The following is a 25,003-nucleotide window of genomic DNA, read 5'->3' on the forward strand; positions in this document are numbered from 1 at the left end:
TGATGGAGTTTCGCATCTCAAGTTTCTTCGATTCTTTCACTGTCACTCAGAGTGTCTCTCTGCTCAGGTGTGCTCAAGGAAGGTGTATGTTTCATCACACGGCAAGAAGGGTGTTCAAAAATGTCTACAAATATTAAAAACATAAATTTGATGTTTTATGACCGGTCATGACTTATTCATTTCAAACTTTGTATTCTAGATGGCGCCCTTGAGGCCTTTTTTTTGCGTGCATTTTTTTGTTGCTGTTATTTTCTATTACGTTTGCGTCGTTGCCGGCGCGGTGGTTTGCGCGGTGGGGATAGGTAGTACACGTGTAATAAGCGTCTTATAACACTAAGTTTCCGTCACCCCCTAATAGGCCTCCAAATGCAGTGCCTCAGTGCTTTCTTCCCACACATTATTTTTTTCTGCACCATTTGCGGCATTGCTCTGTGTGAGCCAAGTGTGTTGGACCTGAAATGTGAAGGTAAGCTGCTGATGTTGCTCGCCGGATGAATGAACTTATGCTCGTGGAGGCAGTCCACTGTGCTTGTGCCACTGCGGAGTGGTTGAAATAAACAAACGCTAATCCGTTATGCAGTCTTGCAGGTTGCACGCGCTTCTTGGCGCCTACATGAGCGCTCTGATTTTAAAGCGCTCGTGTTTTCTGAAACTAAGTTTCAGCTCTTCCTCCGCGTTGCATTTTTGTGTGACTTTATGTGGTCTGATATGTGTTTCGTGCTTCTGTTTCAGTTTGCAAGGCGTTAGTGACAGAATCCGTCGCAGCGATCGCAGCAGTTGACCCGAAGAAAACGATACCTGTCGGAAGCTTCAGGTTGCAAGCCGACGGAACACAAAAACAGAAATCGGTATATGTATTATCCACGTTCGCTAGCCTCAGATAAGCTACGAGGCTAACGACTGCAACGTGGAAAATCGGCAGGTGTCTATTTTAGGTGTCCGCCGCTCTAAGTTTCACGATATAACCGAGCCTGATAACTTGAATGTGTGCAGTCAACCCAGCCGATATTTCCCTAATAGTTAATAGTGCATGGTCTGTATGTTAACTGTTACAAGGTATTCCGGCTCAGTATAAACCTCCTATTCTTACAAAGGGCACATATTTTCATTTTAACTACATTGTATGGTTTTAAGTACATGAACCAGTGGTGTTTAATTTATTAGCCTCCATCGAAATTATACAGGCCCGTGTATTGTGCGATGTCAGTGCACGTTAAAGAGCCCCAGGTGGTTGAAATTTCCAGAGCCCTTCACTATGGCGCCCCTCATAGCCTCAGTCACTATGGGACAATAATACCCCATAAACCCATATTTTTTTGCTATTATTTATAGCCCTAGTGTTTCTGTATCTCAAGTCTAGTGCACCACTTAGAAGAAAGTTTAGCTTGCACAAAAACCTTGCTTCTGCTCACATGTTCTAATATGGCGTTGCGTGACAAGTTCTATCGATACTGCAGCCACTGCTGTCATGCTTTAAAAAACACTATGAGGCAAGAACAGAGGAGCCTGCTTAAGGCAGAAATCTGTCCAGGCTTCTGGAATTGCTATGCTTGATATTTTGTCACTTGATTGCTTTGCTTTGGCTATGATGGCAGCATCAGCCGTTTTAGGAAGATTGTGCAGTAGCCTCACTGAAATTTCACAGTTCACTGGCATCTTAAATGTGCTCTTAAGTGCCTTCGTGATCTGAACTTAAAACAGCTGCCGTTGATATGTGATGTGTTTATTGTAGTTGAGGCCACGTATATTTAGCTTACGGCTAGCGCAATGTTCACTAATTGCAAACATGCTCTTTATGTTTTAAGGTACCCATTTCATTTGTGTTATGAGAACACCTCAGTGCAGGCAGACATAGAAGCACGTGCCATAAGCGCTAACTTTCAATCAACTTTTATTTGATCTTCCACCCGGGTGAACAAATGCGCATGCACTTTTCTCCTAACGTTTTGCCAACTGGCCCAATGTTCTACACCTTTGTGCCATTTGTGTGGGTGAAGGTAGTTAAATACCACATCAAACATTCTACTGAGATGTCTTCTGCTGTTTTTTCATTTCTGGGGTGTTTGAGGAGTAGCAAAACACAGTGAAAGAAAGATGACATTGGGATCAGGCAGAGACTCGGGAACTTTTCTCTGAGTGAGGAGGAAGAGTTTGTTTTATTATTTATTTGTCTATTCCATACTTTATGTGCGTAATAAATTTTGTATTTCTTGTTTATATTTGTTCTTGTTTTGCACTCTTTAAAGATGTATTTATTAATGCATATTAAGAAGTTTGCGGGCGTACAGTGGGCGCAGCTGGCAAAGGACAGGGTTAATTGGAGAGACATGGGAGAGGCCTTTACCCTGTAATGGGCATAGTCAGGCTGATGCTGATGATGATAATAAAACATGAATTGAAATGGGGAGCTTTGTGCAAAAAGGTACTTAAGAGAAGTAATCGGCTGCATTGAAAAAGTTTGCTCATACTCTTTTAATTGTGCTAGTCATGCTCATAAACAGTGGTCATACAATCGACGACTTCTACTGGGACTTGATTAGCTTGTTACTCGGACGAAATACTTTACGAGTTACTACAATGCCAACCAGCTCAGCCCCACTGTGCTTTACAATAATGTCCTAGAGTTGAAGCATTTGTCAGAAATCTGATCTGAGTGCAAGCAGTTGGAGACTTGGGAGGGGGCACTGCCCACTCTGGATAGATGTTAAATAGATGTGGATAAATGTCCCAGGGACTCTGGATCCCGGTGTCCCTGGTATCGGGAGGAAACGTGAAGAATCAAAAGTGCTTGTCTCTATGTGATACGCTGTATAATTGTTGACGTAATTACTTTGGATGTTTATGACTTGCCTACTGCTGCTCTCTCTGTAATGAATCTAAGATTAGTCTGCAAAAGAGCCCCATTCTCTTTGCATACAGTGTGAGGAACTCTAGCAGCATTTACTTGTTACTTTGACACCTCAGCCAAACTGCCATGCAAAACTGCAGAGTGTTTTGCCTCAGTCTTGTCACTGTCATGCTGAGTGACTTGCTGCTCCACCTGAATTTCCCTTGACACTTGCTGGTTGCTCCTACCTTGTTGCACATTACCATCACACACAGTCTGAGCTGCTCACCTGATTGGTGGCACTGGCTTCTTTACATTTGGATTGTTGCCTTCTCCTTTTTACCTGCTGTGTTGCCATGGTGGCACAGCTACCTCGATGTTTGCCTGCTGAGCCCAACTTAGTGTGATTAAATCCCAGCTGTGGTGGTCGAAATTTTGATGACACCTATGTGCTGTCAGTGCACGATACAGGGATGTTTTTCTGACCTTTGTTGACCATATATTTTTAAGTCAGTCGAGAGCTCCACGCACAAAGAAATCTTGCTGTGGGGTGGAGAAACATGGCAGAACAACTTAAAACTGAATTTTTCTATATTTAAATGTCGCTTTCCTGTGGTAGTTGGTGTCTGCAAACCCTCACATTACAAATCTGACGACTACCTGACGCCTAGGCAGTGGACTGACCTGCATAAGTAAATTATTAAAACTATAGTTTAAAGCAATAGTGTCGTTTTAAAAAATTATTAGTGAAATAAGACTGGTGATATCTGCCATAGATACCAGTGATGTGCCAGGTACAGGATGTACCGGGTGCATGGGAAATTTATCATTTTTTTATTCATTGCCCAGCAACGCATTTCCAATTATTCTTGTGGGGAGAAACAAAGTATCCAGACATGGAGTTGCAAAAGATATGTAAAGTAACAACCAGCACCGCTAAAAAAAAGAGGGTATTGCTAAACATATCTGCAAATGTTTGTCTGTTCAGTATACATATAGCATGGGGTAAGATATACATGCACCTTTGGGGTCACATTCATTTGGTCTAGAAAAAGAGCATCATTGGAGAACACGCTAACCTTATGATAGTGAAGGTTAAAACTGTGCAGTATGGCTGAAACATAAAAAATGCATTGTTTAAGTCTATTTGCTTCGAGTGCCATTGTTTTTGATATGCGTATGACATGTATATTTATGTCTATTCAATACAGATCCCCTATGCTGGCTCAGAGGCGCATATGCACGACGTTCTTGACGAAGTATGCGGTCACATGGATAACTACGCGCAGGCGACGCACAAGGAGACTGGAGAGCTCATTCTTGTCAACCTCAGCAAGGATGTTGAAAAGCTAAGCACTTACCAAGTTGTCGCCGATCCCACTGCCAATGCGAAAATTAAGCAGCTGGTGAGTTTTGCCTTTGATCCTGTTCCTGTTCCCCTGTGTCGGGATATTTCAGACAGAGGTTGACGGTAATAATGTGGTAGCATTTAGGCTGTTGTCATGCAATTTCCGGTTTGTCAGTAACAAAATTTCTTGATTGGTCGACAGTGGTCACGTGACTTTGTGCCGTCATCACAACATGCCCACCATGGTAAGTGGACCCCCATAATTAGCAAGTTGGCCCACCCCCAAATATTCCAAAGGAACTTGTGGCATTTTAGAAGTAGGCCCTCCTCAGAAAGTGGATTAAGGTGGATTAGTTGGCTGGATTAGTATAATCCCATATGATACTCCAGTGGAAGGTATTGGAACATTCCAGAAGGCATTGCCTCATGCATACCATATAAGGGCAGTGGAACCAATTCAAGCTAGAGCTTTGGTTGGAAAATTGCAATAATATTAGGCACTTGTTGACACCACAGCAGGCAGCCTAATTGCTATCGCATTTTCTTTATGTATATTGTTAAGAAGGCAAGCAAGTTTTTAAAATTGCCACTTTGTTCGACCTGATTGGCAGTAGCCAGATACATCCGCTAGAGGAAAATTCTCCAATTAGCCCCATCCTGCGGTAGCCACAGACACCCTATTGCAAAAAAAATTCTCAGTTTGATCTTCACACCGAACTCTCTGCTGCTCCTGGCTGTGTTTTTCTTGCCTTGGAGTTCAATCTGTTACCCTCACAGACTGTCAGGTATCTGTTCTGTGCTTTACATTGTCCCCGGTGGAGTGAATTTTCTGACCTGGGAGTGCCAAGCACATGCCGGACCAAGGGAGTGACACCTCGAGAAAGCGTGCAGTTGCATGGGTGCTCAACAAACAAATGCAATTATTCTAGTGCAGTAGAACCTCGTTGGTTTGGCTGAAAGAAAAAAATGCGGGTAAAACGGATTATCCAGGAAAACGTATTAGTGTCCAAACCACCAAATTCTGAAATGTGTAACTGTTGAATGTGGCATAAGGACATTTGCTGACAATTCCACTTCATAAAAATGTCCATTGGCATTTTTTTGCACAAGGTCTGAGCAGCGCCTTTTCTAGTGCTCGCAGAATTCAGTCCACATTTGCATTGCCCTTAGTGCGAACACAGTTCGCAACACACGTCTGTCAACACCAGTCGGGAAAGCAATGGGTCTCTCTTTCTCGGTGTTTTTGAACGCTTCGTCCGCTTTTCCCAATGCACAACAGAGAAGGTGGCATGGTGGCTGTCCCAGCATTTTCTCCTACTGCAATCTCCAAATAAAATTTATCCATTCATACAATCATTCATGATGCATTCCCCAGACTCGATCTTCTCGTATGTAACTGCATCTTGTAGTTTTCAGTTGCTTCGTTCCATTACCCTTAGGCACTGCGAAAAAGCAGCTGCAGTTCTCAAATTCGTGTACCTGCGGAAACAGCCTGTTCCTATGTTAGTTTACCTTTTTTTTTTTATGCTTTGCCCTTTTGCATCTATGCGCTGCAGGGAAGCCATTGTGGCGGGTGACCGCTGCTGTATTCCAGCTCATGTTGCGTGCCCCCAGCTTTGGCCAGCCCATGTGTTTTCATATCTGCGGTTGGTCTTAAAACATAGTATTTGGTTACTGTTTGTCGAAATTTTGAACATGGTATCCAGGAACGTATTACCCAAAGGAAACTACATTCAAGCCCACTTATAACAGCCGCAGATGTAGCAAATGCTTGCTTGTTGCAAAGTGGTGCAGTGGTACTACCGAAACATGCATTAGAGCAATGGCAGTTGATTTCATGTACAGTCAAGCCCACTTATAGCTGCCGCGGATATAACAAACCTTCGCTTATTACGAACGGTGCGGTGCTACCATCAAAACATGCATTAGGGCAGTGGTAGTACGTCTCAGATACAATGAACAACTTTGGCAGCATTGCTCAGCTATAGCAGACGAGAAGGCTCCATAAACTCTCCCCCCGAAGTTGAAGAGGTCGCGCTTCCAGCAAGCACGGAGATCGAAGAAGGTCTCTCAGCCCTTGGCACTACCCTGGAAAGAACATGTGGGCCCAAAAAAATCAATAAAAAGGCGACACTGGAACAGCAAGTAACCACCAGTCAAGATCGCGTTGACAGCCTACAAGGGCAACCATTGCCTGCACGTTCGCTGGCTCGGCAAAGCATCCCAAGAGGAAGCGCGGTGGGCGCGAGACGGAGGAATCGTTGCAAACGAAGCTACTGCCATGACCCCAGGTCAACTACAGTAATCCCTCGTTATAAAGAAGTCAATGGGACGGCAAAAAATTCGTTATAAGCGGTAACTCGATATAAGCGACCACCCAACAAAAGCTAAAGCAGTCGAGCTTTAATTGTGCTGCAACTGCGAGGATGTCAAAATACAATGTATTCAGTGAAGCAAAACTTTATTCAGGTGCAAAAAAGGCAGTGAGCTTTGGCTGTTTAAAGTTTTTACCGGGCGCGTGCAACCCCTGCTTTGATCTGACCAAGCATTGCACGAGGCCGTGTTCGCCGCCCATGCATTCAGCCTTAGGGTATTTCGAATCACGAGGGCAGTGGCCTCTTTTATGGGGGGTGCGTCATGGAAGGCTACAAGAGTATCGCGCTGGAGAGCGCCGCAAATGCTGTGAGTCGAGTCTGAGGTTGTGTTGAGATACCTGTAGCATACCGTGTACCATATGTTACCGTTACCGTGACCGAAGTACCAGGAGCTCGCGCGCTGTCACTGTGCATGCGCAGATCGCCTAGAGGCTGCCAGATGGCACCAGGTACCGGTAGCTGTGCGCAAGCTTTCCGCATTGGGACCAGTCAGCGCATGCTTATTGCCGGTGGGTGGGATTCCGGTACTCCGGTCACGGTACACGGCAACGCGGTACACGGCATGCTAAAGGTGTCTTTTTCTTGTGTTCAAAAATCGATTAGCCGCTCATTGTGGGTATGCAGCGCGATCGTGAAAACCGTACGGTCTTGCAGTTGGGGCTTTGCATGATTACTGGGCAATTTTTTCCCGAGATGTGCAGCCGTGATGTTTGTAAAGCGAGAGTTTTTCGGCACACCATTGTCAACAACACTGTGCCAGTTCTACGGTTCGAGTGCCGGTGTTCGTGCAGCGTCACATACGCGTTGTTGACAAACGTCTAGGAGCAAAATTCAATGATCCCACCACGCATTTAGACCGTTTGCCTAGTCGGATGGCACGAATCGAGCATCACCGGCTTGAGAAAATCGTTGGGGAAACACCATGGTTGTGTTGATCCGCCATGTTGACAGCCTGACTCGCTGCTGGTGACGCTCAGGTTTTTCGTGTTTTCAGCACGTTATCGGTTGATTTGCACCATCAAAAGTGCAACGAAGCTAGGGGCGGTATTTTATTGCTATGCAAGCCAATTATGGCGAGTGGCAAAGCAAATTTCTAGATTGGCTTCCCCAAAGTAGTCTTCTCGATTTGTTAACATAGCTCCTCGCATCGAATATGTCAAAGGGCATGCAACCAGCAGTCGCTTGCGACAAGGCAGCAGCTCGACAAACACCGTTGTTCACACTTGCAAGCGCGACCTGCGGGTTGCCCTCTCATTTGAAGCGAAAACTCTCGAGAATGAAATTGTTCACGTGCTTTCGAGAGTTCCGTCTTCTTTGGCTGATGTGAAACAGATAGGCTTATCGATGGCTACGGCAGCCAGGGAGCCGCCCAGTTCGTTGCCCGGCGCGTCCGCAGTCGGCGTCGTTGCCGAAAGCTCGACTCGCTTGCTGATTGGTTCAGCGGTTTGTGGCTCGCAGTCGCAATGCTGGAAAATCGAGCACCGAGTGACTGGCCTGCGACTGTTGCTTTTCAAGCAATGCGACCGTTTGCGACTGTCGCTTTTCGACCAAAACAGTCGCGCAACCTCTACGACTCGCAGTTGTGAATGGGCCCATAATCGGAAGGACATTTCTTTGGTGCTTTTTGGCACGTTTCAATGCCAGAAGCGATCTTTCAAGCAACTTTGCTCATTGAGCACACCCCATGGAGTGCTACGGTGCAAGTTGGCCCGTGGTCTTTAGGCCACTTTTTGGCATCCAAGAGACCGTGGTTTTCTGGCGTCGCAAAGCGTCGGGAAAACTCGATTTTCGTGTGGATTCTATCACGGGGGACACCAGCGGTGTGATTGCGATTGAGATCAACGGTTCGGGCCCGCTGCACCATGGAATTTGACAGCTTCCGTTCGCTCTGCTGTAAACAGCTGGGGGCACTCGGCACTCGCTTGGTACCTGTTACTAGGCAGGTCATCGGTTGTAGGTTGGGTACTTTTATGGCTTCTTCTGTACTTGCATGAGCCTAATTTGACACTGCATGCGCAAAAGGGTCGCCTCTCTGCTCGCCACTTCGCTCTAAGCAGGTCAAGCTCTTTGCACGCTTTGAGTAATGCGGCTTAAAATGCATGCGTTTGGGTCAGGGCCAGAAGAAATTTCGAATAAAGTGATATTTCGAGTAAACCGATTTCGTTATAAGGAGGGATTACTGTAACAGCACCAATTTGAGAAGTTTGAATGGCTTGCTGGCCATGCTAGTCATGTGGTATGCGTTGCCCGCTCAGTCGGCTCCATCTCTTGTGCTGCTACCACGTGCAGGCTGCGTCAGGCAGTGGGCACTGCAGCTGATCGTTCTGTGCCACGAGCGCTGCACTACTTCCGTCGCTGCGTGGACCTAGGAAGGAGAGACGAAGCTCTTGAAAACACATGTGATCAGACACATGTAGATTTACTGCAATGCGTTGTTGATGCATAGCTGGCCTGATGGTTCCTCGGGTGGCTACATTTCTGCAGACCACAACATTGCAGAACCGCGTGCTCTGATGAAGCCTTTGAACGCCTAGAATGAGTACTCCCCTACCGCTAGGATTCTACCTCTAGGAATCTGGTTAATCGGCTGACCTCCCACCACCTGCCTTGGGCGCTTCAATTACGGTTAGTTATATCCTGTCTCTACAGCTGACTGTTGGCGGCAATGGTCTCGATGAGGAGTTGACCGCCCTGGAGAGCTTTGAAAGAGCCCCTGAACACTTTGCTTTGAAAAAGAAAGCACGCATAGCACAGTTATTAAAGAAATAAATGCTGCTTTTGGCGGACTAAATATTTCTGGCTGTTATACGGAGTCCACTTACTACGAGCATCGGATATAAAGAACGAAATCCGCTTAACCGTTGGTTTCGTTATAAGTGGGCTCGACTGTACAGTGAAGAACTGTGGCAGCACTTCTCAGTTATAGTGAATGCGGGGGCGTTTTTCGGTGCCACTCATTCACTATAACTGAGTGATGCTTAGCGCCGCTTAGTGTGGTGACCAAAGAGCATCTTTCAGCCCCCATGACACCACCTAGAAAGAACATGTCAGCCCAAAAAGAGCAAGATAAAGACAGCAATGAAACTGTAGGCAACTGCCGGTCAAGTGTGCCCCACTGGCTCATAAGGGCAATCATTGCCTGCGTGTGCACTGGCTGGGTGAAACACCCCAAATGGAAGCAGAAGTGCAGTGGGCCGGAAAACAGTCATAGCATTGAAAGCAGAGCTACTGTGCATGGTTGTGGATTAGCTGAAGTCAGCGATTTGAAAAGCTTTAATGCCTTGCTGGCCACGCTGGTCACGTGTTTTGCGTCATCTGCCTAGTTGGTTTCACTTTTTGTGCTGCTGACACGTGCAGGCAGAGCCAGATAGCAGGCTGTGCAGCTGGTAAATTCTTTACACAGCACGTGCACTGTGCTACTTTCGCTGCTGCGTGGGCCAAAGAATGATAGATGACGGTGCCGAAGACACGCAATGATCATATGTGTGGAGATTTGTGGCAACAAATTGTTGAGGCTTAGTTAGCTGGATGCAGCCTTGGATGACTGTGTTCTTACTGATGAAGAAATTGCAAAGCCATGCTCTGACAAAACCTTTGTATGCAAAGTGCAAGCACCTCATTACCACTAAAAGTCTGATTACTGAGGCTGATGTGCCACCAGCTGCTGTCCACACTTCAACCATGGTTAGTTTAATTCTAACAAGAATAAAAGCGCAACAACACGACACAAAGAAGGAGGAAACCGACAGGCACGCGTGATGCAGTTTTTAAGGAATATGCGCCACTTGCGCCACTTTTGGCGTTCTTAGTATTCTTTGTTGTAATACAGTCGACGACCGAAAATTCAGACGCCTGATTTTTTGGACATGCTTGATTATTCGGACTTTTTCGTGGCACCGTGACATGGCCCATAGAGCCAATGTATAAGAGCGGCTGAAATTTCGGATGCACTGCAACTGACTGCTCGATTTTTTGGACCTCGTTTGCACTCGCCGCTAATATCCAAGCCGCCATATAATGTTTACAGTGGAACCTAATTACTTCAAACTGCAGGAGAGATTGAAACTTGATCAAATAAAATGAAATTCAAGCTTAAAGGGGGCCTCTTGCAATACTGAAATTCTACGTGAGTCGGCACATTGCGCCCGCGTGGTTTCGAATTCGTACGGTTCTTGAACGTCTTCCGCCGCACGAACTTTTTTAAAAGCAGTCAGAGTTTGCGGAATTCATCTATGCCGAGTTTTTCGTTTCGATACGGCAAGAGGTAGCAGCGAAGCGCATGGAATGCATACGACTTCACGGAGACGGTGAGTGCGGGATGAAACAGTGGTGCATTTTAAAGCGAGGTCAGCGTACCCGTGGCAAAACGCACCGTGACCCTGACTTTTCTATTGTAAAACCGTAAATAACTGGCGTTTCGATGACAGGCAAGACGCCCCTCATTATACACAAGCCACCGCAGAGTGCATATCACCGAATACGATGCTGATTTTGGCTCTAGTCGCTAGGCCTAATGACGGAGGCCAATGCCGACGGAGTGCTTCCGTTGGCAGTTTCTCAACTCTTGTTTCAAAATCTTCGTGTTCTCGTTCTGGGCCCATCGTACTGCGGGCGCAATGCAGTTCCTGCAGTGGCATGTTCGCTTTCCCGTTTACTTTGTCCCAACCCATGCTTTCATCGGCGACATGCCAAGGGCAGCACAGCCAGGCTGAGCTCGTGAAACCGGTCACCGCCCGTTGTCTGTGCACGTGTCGTGTGGCGAAATTTGGTCGTTAGGAGCTTTAGAATGTGTGCAATACAGCTGACCTCTTCCTCCAGCATAATGGCAATAAGTTTGTGATTTTTTCGGTGAATTTTGATTTTTTCGGTGAATTTTGATTTTCCGGACTGCCTGATTTTTCGGTCGTTTTCGCGGTCCCTAGAGGGTCCGAAAAATCGGTCGTCGACTGTATTAGGAGTCCACTTACTACAAACATCAGCTACAGTGAATGCAACCTGCATGATTGTCGGGTTCGCTAAGTGGGCTTGACTATAGTATAGCTGACTTGGTGGTAGTATATGGGGCACATTTACTGTCCACAATTTTGAGCGTGTGAACCCAGAAATCGTATGAACTGGGCAATTGTATGAACCAGGAACTTAAAAACGATGTTCTACTTTATCTAGTACAGTCCCCACTCTGCATGCTGTACACAGGGAACAATTTTGGCTCAGAAAAAATCTTGTTTTTTCTAAATTGTCTGCACCCGGTACAGTCCGCAGAAGCCAGGTGTGCACTCCACGCATAAGAATACTTGCACATGTGCCAATTAGCTTAGTTGCTTTATTATCCCAAAAAATGTTTCATCGGCTGCAAAGTTAGTCGTTCTCAGAAATGGCCATTAGAGTCCATCTGTTTCAATCTAGGATACCATCATGGCCATTATGATCTTCTACTCCAAAAAGACTCATCATTGTCTCCAGTATGTTCACTGTTCCTTTCGTCATTGTGCACAGATATCTGCAAGTCATCTTCAGTGAAGCCATTGGCAATAACTTAACAAGAGTTTGTATCCCAGGATTCCACCACCTATACTTGCATACTGCTTGTCTAGGTTGCCCTGTGTGCTAGACGAACACACTTAAACGATCCTGACGGCCTTGCGATGGCATTTGCTGTAAAAACAAACCTGCCTTATTAAAACCAAAAATACCAAGTCAGACAAAAGTGGCGTTTATTTCTCTTAAGGGGCTCAATCACCGCAATCTCTCTTGATGCAAACTTGAGCCAATTAATACACGTTTACACGCAGCAGAGAACCAACAATCGCGTGCGACAGTTGGCGAGGCCTTTCTGCTGATTTTTGCATGCTTGTGCTCTCCTCCGTTGAACGCTCCTACATAATCCTGTTCAGAGATAGCTATTGGTTAGATCTTTTCAGCCGTCACGCAGTTACTATGGCTGTGGCTGGTCAGCAGCATTGCTCTAGTGGGTCAGGAAGCTCTGCCCCCTGGGGAATTCCCATGCGCATTGACGGTGGGGCCAGCGAAGGAGCGCCAACCTTTGAGCGTGCTGAAAGTGACAAGAGGAGAGTGAAAAGAAGACGCTAAAATTCAAATTTTGACATAGAAATAACTCAGCTTCTACAAAACGTATTAAAAAAATTCTTGCTGGAGGATATTCATTAAGCAACGTCCTTTAATATCCCAGGAATAGCGCATCTTTATTGAGAGCCCCTTTCCGAGCCTCTTAGTCCATTGTGGACGTCCATTTCTCCAAAGCAGACCCTATCTAGCCACTTTTTAAGCTCTCCGGAAGGGTCATGTGCTCCTTACCCAGCCACTTGCTGCAGGCAAGCCGCTTTAGGGGCGCTATAATATACCAATAGCGATTGGGGCATTCATAGCAGCTGATGATAGGCTGGCATCCTCCTCTTCAATCCTTGACAAGGATGCAGTGGCAAAACATCTGCAGCAGATGTGTGCACCAAGCTTACAGTATGCGTCGTTCCTGTGTAAAAAGCTCAAGTGGTGCATGAGGTTCCAAATAAAGCACCACCTTGCTGCGGATGCGAGGCCCTTGAAGCAGCCTTTGCTCAGAGTAGAGCCGCATAGACCTACAAACCACATGGATAGTGGCACATTGCCTGGAGACAATCAGCTGCTATCTGATTTCAGCTTTCATTGATTTTTGTGCGCTGCTTGACTCCTCTACACAAGGGTGATGCAGACCGTCTGCTGCGTACGTGCTGCCTGCACATGACAGCAGCACAGAAGGCACAGATTCGACTGGGCAGGCAACACGTGACTGGTTAGGTCAGCAAAGCATTCCTCATTCATGGCTGGTATTCAAACTTCCCAAACTGCTGTGATTGGTTGATCATTTGCTGTGAAGAGTAGTTTCGATTTCAAAGCTGCCCCTTTCTTACACTTACCATGCTTATGCTTCCACTATTGGTGCTTCATCCAGTCAGTGTGCACACATGCGTGCACCGATTGACTTTGTATACTGTCAGGGTGCACGTGGTCTGTGGCTGTTTACTACTTTTTGAATTCCACCTTTTTGATTGTTTGTTGGGGTGTTGACACTTTCTTTGGGGTGGATCACGGGAGCTGGGAAATGCTCTTCCTTCTACGCGCTCACGAAAAATGAGCATTTTTCGACAGCGGAGTGACTTTATGGCATTTTCTTGTTTATTGTAACCGAGTGGTGCGACCACAGCTGTTCATTATATCTGAGACATAGTGCCATAGACCTAATGCATATTTTGACGGCAGCTCCATTCTCGCTCTTAATAAGTGAGCGCTCATTTTAACTGCGGCCATTATAAGTGGACTTGACTGTGGTCCACATTTTCCATATGTGTGACTTCTGTCTTGCATCCACGTTTCGCAGTTTTTTTGGACTGCTGTTGTATGCCCAGTTCGCTGAAGTGTCTGATGGTTGAAGGTGCATTCTCGTGCCACCAGGGATAACACAAAGTGATGCTGTCATTTTTCCTTTCTTTTTTTCAACTTCTATTTTACACTGTCCATAAGCTGGGCCCACATTGAATTTATTACCAACACACCCTTTGGACTGATGAATAGTCAGAGCAGCACACCTCATTGGCCACTGGTGATATCAGCAAGGCTATGTCCATGCATGCACTGTGGAACTCGGAAGTCAATGATACATCATGTGCTTCAGTTTCATAGCGTTCTTCCTGTTATTCTTAACCAAGACAGCAGCTATACTCAATCTTAGTACCTTGCAGCACTACCAAAGTTGCGATGAGTGCAGAGGTGGCGTTCTGACGCTGCAGAATGTAGTGCCAGTATAAAATGGGCATATAAGATAGTGTGTGCTAGAAAAATAGCGTGGCTCATAGTGTACATGTGGCAAACGCTATTTCAAATCGAGCCTTTCCGAACGCTTGCTTTACGTATGCTATTTACCGAGTTTAGCGTGCGTGGCTCTTGCATACGGTGAAATTTCGGTGCAGGTGAAATTCTAGAGGCCCGTGTGCTGTGCCGATGTGAGTGCTCGGTAAAGAACCCTAGGTGGTTGAAATTTCCGGAGCCCTTCACTACGGCATTCTTCATAGCCTTAGTCGCTTTAGGACGTTAAACCCCCACAAACCAAACGTAAAGCATTGTTTCCAAATTAGTGTCGCCCTCTAAAGCAGGACCGCTCACTTAAGATTGGATTCATCAATACTGCCATTTTCAGTACGTTCACTGGGCATAAATGAGACAGTGGGCTTTCACTTCATCCCATCTTGCCTATAACAAAAAGTATGAGTGATAAATTCGCTTTATTTTTTATATAGCGTGATTATTCTGCTGCTTCTAGGTTTAAAAAGGGCGTCTGTTTGTTGACAAAATTGGTTCCTGGTGTAGCAACCAGATGAAGCCCTTGGGCTGAACTTATTGGTGCGTTGCTCCTTGCGCATGCTGAACTAAATGTGCGATTGTGTGAATTGTGTAACGTCCCACAAAATTCTTGCATTTAGTGTACATAAGCATGCGTACGCTTATGGTACAGAGGCAGCATTAATTTTTACTCTTTTCTATCGATCTCAGTGTACGCTTTGAGCAGACGAGGAAGCCTGGAGGAAGAACGTGTTTAATGCGCTCTCCTGATTGGCTGAGGTGGTCTTTGCCTTTCATAGTGCTGTAAGAAGCTTATTAGATAGAGTATAGCACCATTAAGCACGCGTGCAACGGCTGCAGAAGCGCTGTGAAAGTATCACAAAACTTCAGGATAGAATTGTGTCCGTCATTTCATGCTATAATAGGTTATGTTGAAAGAAATATATACTGTACAGTCCGCACTCATGGATAGCAAAATTTAAAACTTTAAAAATGTATAAGCAACAGACTGCATACTGGAATTCACAGGAGTTTACGATTGGCACATATTGAAGTCTGTTGAGTGAGGTTCCTTGGGGCCAAAAAGTTTGAGAACCCCTGATCTATTCCCAACTTTCACAGCTTCTAGGGGTGCCGCTGGAAATGCAATATGGCGGCCCGAATGATGATCGGATGGCCACGCTAGCCTTCTGCTATGCTGCTTGAAGCTGCATTTAAATGCCTGTGCGACTGTGCTGGCTTAGGGAAGGAAGCTCTCAATGCAGGCTTTGTTGTGTGCCGCAGCACGAAGATTTATGCAAAATATTCGGCTGCTGACGTCGTATTGCGGCAGATGTGACACATATACCGGTGCGCTCTAATCCCACCAAGGAAAGAAAGGCGGTATGGAAACCAAAGAGCAAACACGAATACTGTGAAAATTTTTTTCAATCCTTATCCAATTCATGACACTCATAGTCTAACATTTCAAGACATCTCATTGCACATCACGCTCATAGTACATAGTTGCTGAGTGCACAACCCTTGACCCTGTTTTTCCACTTCACTTCAGCACATACACCACCGCATCTTTCTGTCTATACAAACAGAACCCAAAAATTATGGTCTAGGCGCAAGAAGAAAGAATACAAAGTAGCAGTGACATCCTGCAGTGCGCATTTCAGCCCTGCCTTATGGTAGGCAGTGATTTTGACTGACTTAAATTGTGAACAAGCCGTGGCGGAAACATTTTTCAGCAGTGATCGCTTGACAAGCGAAGCTGTAGCTACTACTTCCTGGGTGCCACATATGCTACTACCGGCTGCATATGTAACTCGACTTCTTCGTAAAGTTTATTACACACTCCAGATGTAGTGCGTATCCGGTGACTACTGATTGCAAGTTTCGCACATTGAATTGAACAGGAAACAGATGTTTTTGATTTCTTGCAAGGTACCATTTAGGCACGAACACACTAGCGGAAGAACGCGTGGCACGCCGCTGGTGGCACAACCCCTGCCACGAAACGGATGGCCATACTGGCGGTGAAGAGTACACGGGAAAGCGTCGCTGTGCAAAGCTCCATCCATGCCATACTGGGTGATTCCGTGATTCTGCAGGAGCGCGCACGACTCCGCCACTTCCACTGGCATGTAACTTTAGTAGGAGCCAAGAGGTGGCGACATAGACGCTCCCCACGTGACTATGCCGGGTGCCCCTCTTTGGTCTCCTCGCTCCGCGACATGCGGAAAACTGCCAGAAACGCCTCCTCGACCCATTTGCTGCACGGCAGATCAACCCGCCGCCGCGGCAGGTTTCGCGGAAAACGGTTTCGCGGAAACCGTCAGCAGCACGCCACGTGCGGTTTTCCGCCAGTGTGTCCATACCTTTATGGTCAGGTGGTCGCTGCTGCAAAACGTTGCTCTCAAAAATGGTTCATGTTTTACGTCAGTCAAGATCACTTTATTGCAGGTTTCTCATCGTGAACCTTGATTATGCTCCGAATTTAAATGAGTGCAGAAAAACGAGGGTGATGAAGAAACAGAAACAGCCAGACAGGACAGCAATAGCACTAGTGCTGTAGTTTGTGTGTTTCTCCATTGTCCCCATTTTATCCCACTGCTTTAAATTTTAATGATGAGTAACTGACTTGTCTGCAGCGAGATTTTAAGTCACTTGATTATCCGCTACTTCTTGTGCTTACAATCTAGAGGGAACATATGTAGGTTTACCTTGCCCCTCCACTGTTCAAGCACTGCGGCAAACAGTAAATGCAACTGCTTTTATGTTTTCTGCCCGTATTTTGTGTTTTACATGCGTACCTGGATATTATATTAAGCTGTTAACATGGCTATGGACATGTTAAAAGCTCTGCACAGAAGAACTAAAGAGTGGGCTCCATGAGCGCGAAAAAGAGAACGACACGATGAGGCGGTGCGGCGGCATTCACTCCGTCGCTTAGTGGGCAACCTCCATGCAAGCGAAGGCGGCAGGCGACGTGCACCCGCGACGTGCACACCGGACTCCGTGCTTGCGCACTCCAGCTTAGTAAATACACCCATAACCTGCTCTCTCTCTTAAAATATTGTGGGTGTGCCTCATAGTCAGGGCAAAAGAGATATTTTCTCTACGGCAGCGGTGTAGTGGCAGCGGAGATAACCAAGCCGGCGTGCTTGCGGAGACGAAGTCACATCACAGATTCACTGAGAAGGGGTGCTTTCGTTCAGTGCCTGTGCACTCCGGCTTAGTAAAAACACTCCCGTAAACTGTCACCGCAATCTGCTTCTAAGTGAACGAACTATAATATGCAAGTGAGAATACATGCTGAGAGTGTTTCTGTGTGTATATACATGCAGTTTGAGCGCAGCGGCACGGTATATCGAGCGCCGGTACCCGCGGCTCAACACGCATCTCTCCCTGCAGTACTCCCTGCAGTACGTTGTGCTGTAGTACTCGCAGCGCGATTGAGGTGTCCACTGACCCAGTGAGCCACTTACACTTGCTACTCAGAGGCTTCACACAGAAATATGCCACTGAAACCTGGGGAGTCAAAATAGGGTGACCTGTTCAGCGGCCGTGCGACGCACACATCAAGCTGAGCACCACCACTTCGTGGAGCCAATGTGCAAATGCACCTAAAATTTCGGACACGCCTAAACTGACTCCTTGATTTTTCGGACCTCGTTCGCACTTGTCGCCATTAACCAAGGCACCATATAATGTGTACAGTAGAACAGCGTTAATTCGCAAGGAAGAACTGCAAGGAAGATCTAAAACTTTATCAAACAAAATGAAATTCAAGCTAAAAGGTACACTCTTAAATAGCAGGGCTGATGTCCTCTGCGAGTCGGCTCATTGCTGCTGCTTGGTTTCGAATTGTGCCGTTTTGGACGTGTTCACCGCACGAACTTGAGCAGTAGCCACAGTTCGCGGAACTCATCTATGCATTGTCTTTCATCCCTAACACGGGAAGAGGTTACAGCGAAGCATGTGGGAGGGGTTTGGCTTCACAGAGATGGTGAACGTGGAAGAAATTGGTACATTCCAAACGGAGATCAGTGTGCCAGTGGCAAAATGCACCGCAACTCTCACTTTTCTATCATAAAACCGCCAGCGCCTGGTGTTTTGACGACATGCAAGGCACCTCTTGTTGTATGTAAGGCACCGCAGAGTGCATATCATTAGTTAGGCTGCTGGTTTTAGCTGCAGTCATGAGGCCTAGCTATTTATGAAGGCCAATGCCGATGGAGCACTTGCTTCGCCCATGTGCCGGTTTTTATCGTTTCGCAACCATCGCCTTCTCCTTACGGGCCCTTCGTGCTGTGGGTGCAGTGCAGTTCACACAGTGGCGGGTTCGCATTGATGCCTAGACTTTTTCTCAACCCGTGCGTTCATTGGCAGCATGCTGATGGCAGTCAGCCATCGTACACCGAACGCGTGAAAGCGGTTGCCGCCTGTCATCTGTGTACACGACGCGCGGCAAGATTCATTCATGAGGAGCTTCAGAGTGTGCAGTTGTGGCCGAAAAATTTCTTGTAGACTGTAGTGTGTCAACAAAAGATAAATATCGGCATATAAATACTTGTCAGGTTCTCATAATGACATTGCTAAGATTTTTTTCTGCAATCTTATGAGTGGCATAAAACATTTAAGCATGGCCTAACCAGTCGAGGGAGTCATATTTAGTCACTAGAAGCTTGTAGCATTTCTACTGTATGTGGTCAACAAACGAGTTTGTGCTGTCGCTAATAAGTTTCACCGAAGTGTTTGTGGCATAGAGATATTGTCTATCTGCTGTAGACATTCCTTTTAGTCTGTTTGCTTTAATCTGCTCCAATTCTCGGGCCTTCCGTAATGGATGTGCTTATGTCTTGCTCAGCGTCTCCTGTAGGCTGTGATTGGACTAAGATATTTGTGTTACCTATACCAGGTAGTTAGTTCTATGTGCTTCATCTTTGGTCACGGGCGCGAAAAAAAGACACAACACAAGGCAGAAAGATGGGATGGAGCGCCCCCATCTTCCTGCCTTGTGTTGTGTCTTTTTTCGCGCCTGTAACCAAAGATGAACAGTTGCCAACCTGCCCAGCAAGGCGTTCTTTTATTCTATGCGCTTATTAGTAATGTTTGTTCACATGGCCACTCAGAAGCCTTAATATTTGAGTGAATAATGCTTGTTATACTGCACTACTTTCATAGCTTCAGGAAACTGCCATGCTCTTATATACGTATTATTTCTTCTCCGTGTCTTTTGTGCTTGACACTCTGTAGTGATTAAGTTTGCTCGTTCACTTTCTCTGCAGTGTGAAGATATGATTGGAGAGTATGAAGACCAGTACATGCGGGTTTTCTCAAAGCAGAAGGTGAAGGTGGAACCCCAAGCCGTCAGGTTGCTCTGTGAAAACACCGAAGGTAGGGTTAAGCAGGGAGCCTTACTGTCTCAGTGTGAACCTCATCTTGTGGTAGCCGTATTGTAGATATATTGGGAACTTTTTGAAGCCTACTCAGTGGGCACTCACGAACTAGACAGTGCTTCTATGGTGAAGTTAAATCACTAGAAGTTTTATTTCTACAAATTGCTGAAATTTTTCTAGCGATTAATCAACCTTGTTCATGCTTCCAGTGTTGTACTGATGAAGACTGATTGCTTTTTCTTTGCCTAGAAGAAACCTAAATAACTCTAGTTCTTATTCACAAACTTATTCTGCTTGCCTTGTCTGTTGTGCCAGTCACATTTTGCATTTGTGTATGGTTTGGCAGCATTGCAATGAAGAAAGTCAGGGTTGTTGGGCCAGTGATGTAAAATGGGCAGTTAAACGAAATAAGATAATTAACAATTAAAAGAGTTTCACTTTCCATTCTCTACTTTAAAAGCTGCTCTTGAAACTGCCCTTGTAACACATCTGTCTGATTCTTGAGGCTTCTTAAATGGGTGCTTCATTTGGTTTCTTGTTGCTTGCCTGATTTGTCGCCCCTTGCCCTTCCATCCACTTGCTCTCACTAGCCATGCGCAACGATAGCAGAACTGCTGTCTTCTTCCACCATGCTATCAACTATGATTTCTCTTGTGGGTGGAGCACCAACTTACTTTTTTGTCTCACATGCTAAGCTGTCCAAAGGCCCTTGCAGCCAGAATTGGACATCATGCCAGAGGCACCCTTATGCTTCGGTGTTATGCACGCATGGTGCACACGTGGTGAGCCCCATCAGGCCTAAGTCCAGGGCAAATGCCTATCCCAACGAGGGCTAGTTGGGACCAGGAACTGCTTGTGACAAGTAGAGATGGTCCCACAGTGACTGGAACAGTTGGCAACCGTACCGCTATTTGTGCCTTGTGCCATGTAACTAGCGCTGCATCCATTTGTGTGAAGATTACCATATTTATTTATGCAATATACCCACTTTTTTTCAGAAAAGTTGAAATTAATTTGGGTAGGGGGTTCATTGTGTGGGTGATAACAGTTTTAGCGGATGTTTTTTGTCAGAGTTAAGATTTCATATCATATTTCCGACTGTCCCTCCGTCCATCCGTCTGTCATCATCAGCAGACCACCTACATACTACACTGCAGGAAAAAGGCCTCTCACATTCCCCCAAAATTAATCCTCTCCTGCACCAGCTGTGGCCATCTTACCCCACAAACTTCATAGTCTCATCTGCCCAAGGTGTATATCTGTTGGGTGGTGGTGGCCAAGGACTGCACCACTGTGGCCAAATGAAATGTGAACAGGACAGTGAAACTGCCCGCATCAAAATACAATAGTGTGGGCTGTTGGAGAGGAAATATTGGTTAGTTAGTTAACATTGGATTTGATGGCACTTAAGCAGTTAAGACTATCACGTGCCAAACACAAGTACACATTGATGGGGCCCATTAACACTTCTATGCAGCAGTCTTGACACCATTGAATTGAAATCATGTACAGTAGTACTCAGTCTTCAGCAGCTTAACACTTCTCGTTTGTCGTTTTTGTTTAAGTTGTCTTGTTCATGTTTCGTTTCTATGGTGATAGTGCGCAGTCTTGAAGCCTTTCTGCCTGAAGAATTTGCAAATGATTATAATTTGCACAGATGCAAGGGAAGACAAAAGAAAAAATGGCAGCCCCTGCATGATTCATGGGTTACCTATCTTTTCCAAATGCGTTGGATGATTTGAGTTGCAAAACATAGTTGAAATATCATTTGCCATGCTTCACTTTTGGCTGCGTGCTGGGAAATGTTCAACTTTGAGAAAATTGTGAAATTTTTAAAGCATGAAGAAAATTAGGGCCCCCTCTTCAGTCAGATATGTGCCCATATGTGTTGTTTGTGCTATCACCAGTGCTAATAAGTGCTTTGCCACCTTTTGAAATGCACATGTATCCACGTCTTTTTTTTTACTGGCATCATAAAATATGCTTGCAGGCTCTCATGCTTTTTTGAAGAGAAGAGAAATGACACTACTTTGACCATACTCAATGGATAGAAGCAGAATTTCTAAAAGTAGCCAACAAAGAGCTTTTTATGGCACTAAACCTCCTTTCACAACTGCCAAGCCTGCAATTCTATTATCAAATACATCGGCCAAATCTTTTCTTGCCGGATCTCAGGAGGCAAAGAAAGCTTGTTGTCTAAGCGTACAGACTGTGTGCCACTGCTTAGCATGGACTCTTTGGGGTCATACAGTTGTTTCAGCCTGATGTCATTTCAGTAGTCTATGCACGCTAACAAAGCATTTACAGTACGTGACCGATTTTTCGGACCCCAATAATTCGAACTTGCGTAATATTTAGTACTTCGCTGAGAAACTGTCATACACCTCATAGGAACCTGAACGTTTTCACGACCGATATTTCAGACTCTGTGGAGTCCAAAAGTTTGATTTTTTGGACTAAAGCAGGCACCAACAATACTCTGGAGATCGGTTTTCAACAGAAATTTTGCTATTGCATCCTATACAGTGGTGCGCCTGTGTTTTTTTTTTCTTTTTTAGTGCGAAAGCACTACTTCATGAGGTCTAACCGGCTGACCGAGTTTGCGTGAAGCTTGACTTAGGCGGTGACCTTGGCCAAACCTAACATAGCAACTGTCTATTCAAAAATTGAATAAATATTGCCGTGACCGGGTTTCAAACCTGCGGCAACTCGAACAGATCAGCGTCACTGCTACTGCATGAGAGCACTATGCTATCGCCACTGTTGATCACGCCACATATTAAACTGCAAGACACTCTCACACTGTGCATTGCACATCGTCATCTTGATCAACTAATACTACTAACTAATATCGTCACCAGATATGCCCGACCACCCAGGCTATAAGCATATGCTTTTGCACGTCTATTTGGTGTAACTACGTTAAAACTCTACCACTTTTTTTTTGTGAGCGCGTATATAATTCAGGTTGTTCAGGATATTTTCATCGTTTAGAATGGGCGGCCACAAGTTTTGCACTGTAGCTGTGATAAAAGGAGTCATACGGAAAAGAAGAAAAATGTCACTATAAGTTTGACTACAAATTTTCACTAAAGTGTCAATTTACCCTAACTTGGTAAATTGAAATGCGTCTTATACAAGGGTGCATCTTATATACCAGCTTTTTCGTCGAAAGCCTGCATGTAATATGGGGTGCGTCTTGTACACCAGAAAATACAGTACTCCTTTTCTGTGACGGCACACTTCACTGTTGCTTCAAAGAGTGTACCTCTCAGTGGAAGCGTACCTTATATACAGTATCTCGCACTCTTCTTAGGTGTAGTTGCTTGAAAAAGAAAAACATTACTCGTGACGTGTTTGAAATAACTGAAACTTTAGCGTTATTCAGCTGGACTGCCCAACAACAAATAGTGGGAGAACGGCATAAATCGCATGGCTCTGCCTTGCTGCTTCATTGCTTATTGGCGTCAGTGGTGTTGTTCTGCGAGCTGAAAGCTAAAATGAATATTATATAGCACCATTTTAGCACCTGCTGTGGCTTACGAGTATGATTACCATTTTATGTGAATTCTTGAATCCATTGAGTGTGAACACTTAGCAACATCGACATGCCAGCTTCAAGATTCTGTACTTTGACCTGGAATTAGCCTTTTATAAGTGTCTTGCAATGTAGCACTCCTCTGGCATTTCCATGAAATGTGTGATTCTGAATGCAGTCAGCTCTAAAAAAATTTAACCCTAAAAGGACCAAAAATTGCTTCGTTAAGGGAAGCCCTTTTTTTTAATACACGTGATGTTGATGAGACCAAAGTGTCGATTCATGTAAATGAAATATTTGAATTGGGCAAGTTAAAATACTGCGTCCACTCTACCAGTTACCCCTGCGTATTATCATACTTGCATACTTGTGCAGACCCACCGCGGTGGCTCAGTGGTTAGGGCGCTCAACTACTTTTCCGGAGTTCCCGGGTTCGAACCCAACCGCGGCGACTGCGTTTTTATGGAGGAAAAACGCTAAGGCGCCCGTGTGCTGTGGGATGTCAGTGCATGTTAAAGATCCCCAGGTGGTGGAATTTATTCCGGAGCCCTCCACTATGGCACCTCTCTCTTCCTTTCTTTCACTCCCTCCTTTATCCCTTCCCTTATGGCGTGGTTCAGGTGTCCAATGACATATGAGACAGATACTGCGCCATTTCCTTTCCCCAAAAAACCAATTATTATTATACTTGTGCACACCAGGGCATCTGCATCTAGAGAGAATAAAAAATTATTTCGCATCACTAAGTAAAGAATTCTCAAAATGCAGTCAAACAGTGACGCATCTTAGATCTGATTTCTTTTTTCTCTCTCTTATTCAGGTATCTGCAAGGAAAAGGCATCCAAAGAAGAACTCTAGCTGCCTCTGCTCTCCACAATCATTTGTTTTACGTGACCAAATACGCACTTCTGTAGAACTCTTTTTTTTTTTTTCCTATTGTATGGGTTTCCTAAGAGTCCTGATGGTACTATGGGCACTGCATTCCTATTTATTGGGCACTGTGTGCCGGCATTCATTCCTCAACATGATACCGTCGCTATTGAAGGCTGCAAGATAGAAACGTATGTACTGTAGATGAGAACGAACTCAAATTTAACGTTCTTTTTGTTCCACCCAGGATTTTCTTAATCACAGATAACCTGGACAACGTAAAACACATGCGAGCGTGTAATTGCTCAAATATATTGCAATTTGACGTAATAAAGAATGACATCAGTCAAGACCTCGCCGTGTGTTTTTGCAACAGTGAAACGCAAAATTGACTGTGTGCTGTGCAATATTGGGGCATATTAAAGAACCCCACTTTTGTCTCCCACTGTACAGGACATTTGTGTTTTGCTTTAAGGACTGCAAAAGGCCGCTGGTGCATCTAAAGGAATTATTGCCACCTGCGCGGCTGAAGCTATGCGCTGGACAACAAAATGGCGCCCGTAAACATCACGTGCACCGCTAGCCACAATGGCCGTGAAGCGAGCGATGCAGGGCAGCTGTCAACTTAATTTTTGTCGTAGTTGACCGAGTTCCAGAGATGGATTAGAATAACAGTTCAGGAAGTTGGAAGCTAGTGTAGGTAGTGATTTCTTTACATTTATTGATGTACACTGATCATGTGTGCACGCAGTCTACTGTTCGAATAGTTGATGATGTGTTGCGGCGCAAAATTCTCGCAGTACGTCTCCTGCAAATTCTGAC

The 25,003-nt window shown here is 45.4% G+C and overlaps 1 protein-coding gene across 1 annotated transcript; it reads left to right on the forward strand.

Annotated features, from left to right (window-relative positions):
- Positions 1-253: 253 nt before the first annotated feature.
- On the forward strand, positions 254-24,531 carry sel (canopy family protein seele). Its single transcript, XM_077627733.1, has 5 exons — positions 254-466; positions 733-848; positions 4,039-4,233; positions 19,663-19,771; positions 24,132-24,531. Exons 1-5 carry the CDS (start codon positions 367-369, stop codon positions 24,167-24,169), a joined length of 558 nt encoding a protein of 185 aa, XP_077483859.1. The 5' UTR covers positions 254-366; the 3' UTR covers positions 24,170-24,531.
- Positions 24,532-25,003: the final 472 nt, after the last annotated feature.

Source organism: Amblyomma americanum, chromosome 6 (assembly GCF_052857255.1).
Source record: "Amblyomma americanum isolate KBUSLIRL-KWMA chromosome 6, ASM5285725v1, whole genome shotgun sequence".
Taxonomy (NCBI): domain Eukaryota; kingdom Metazoa; phylum Arthropoda; class Arachnida; order Ixodida; family Ixodidae; genus Amblyomma; species Amblyomma americanum.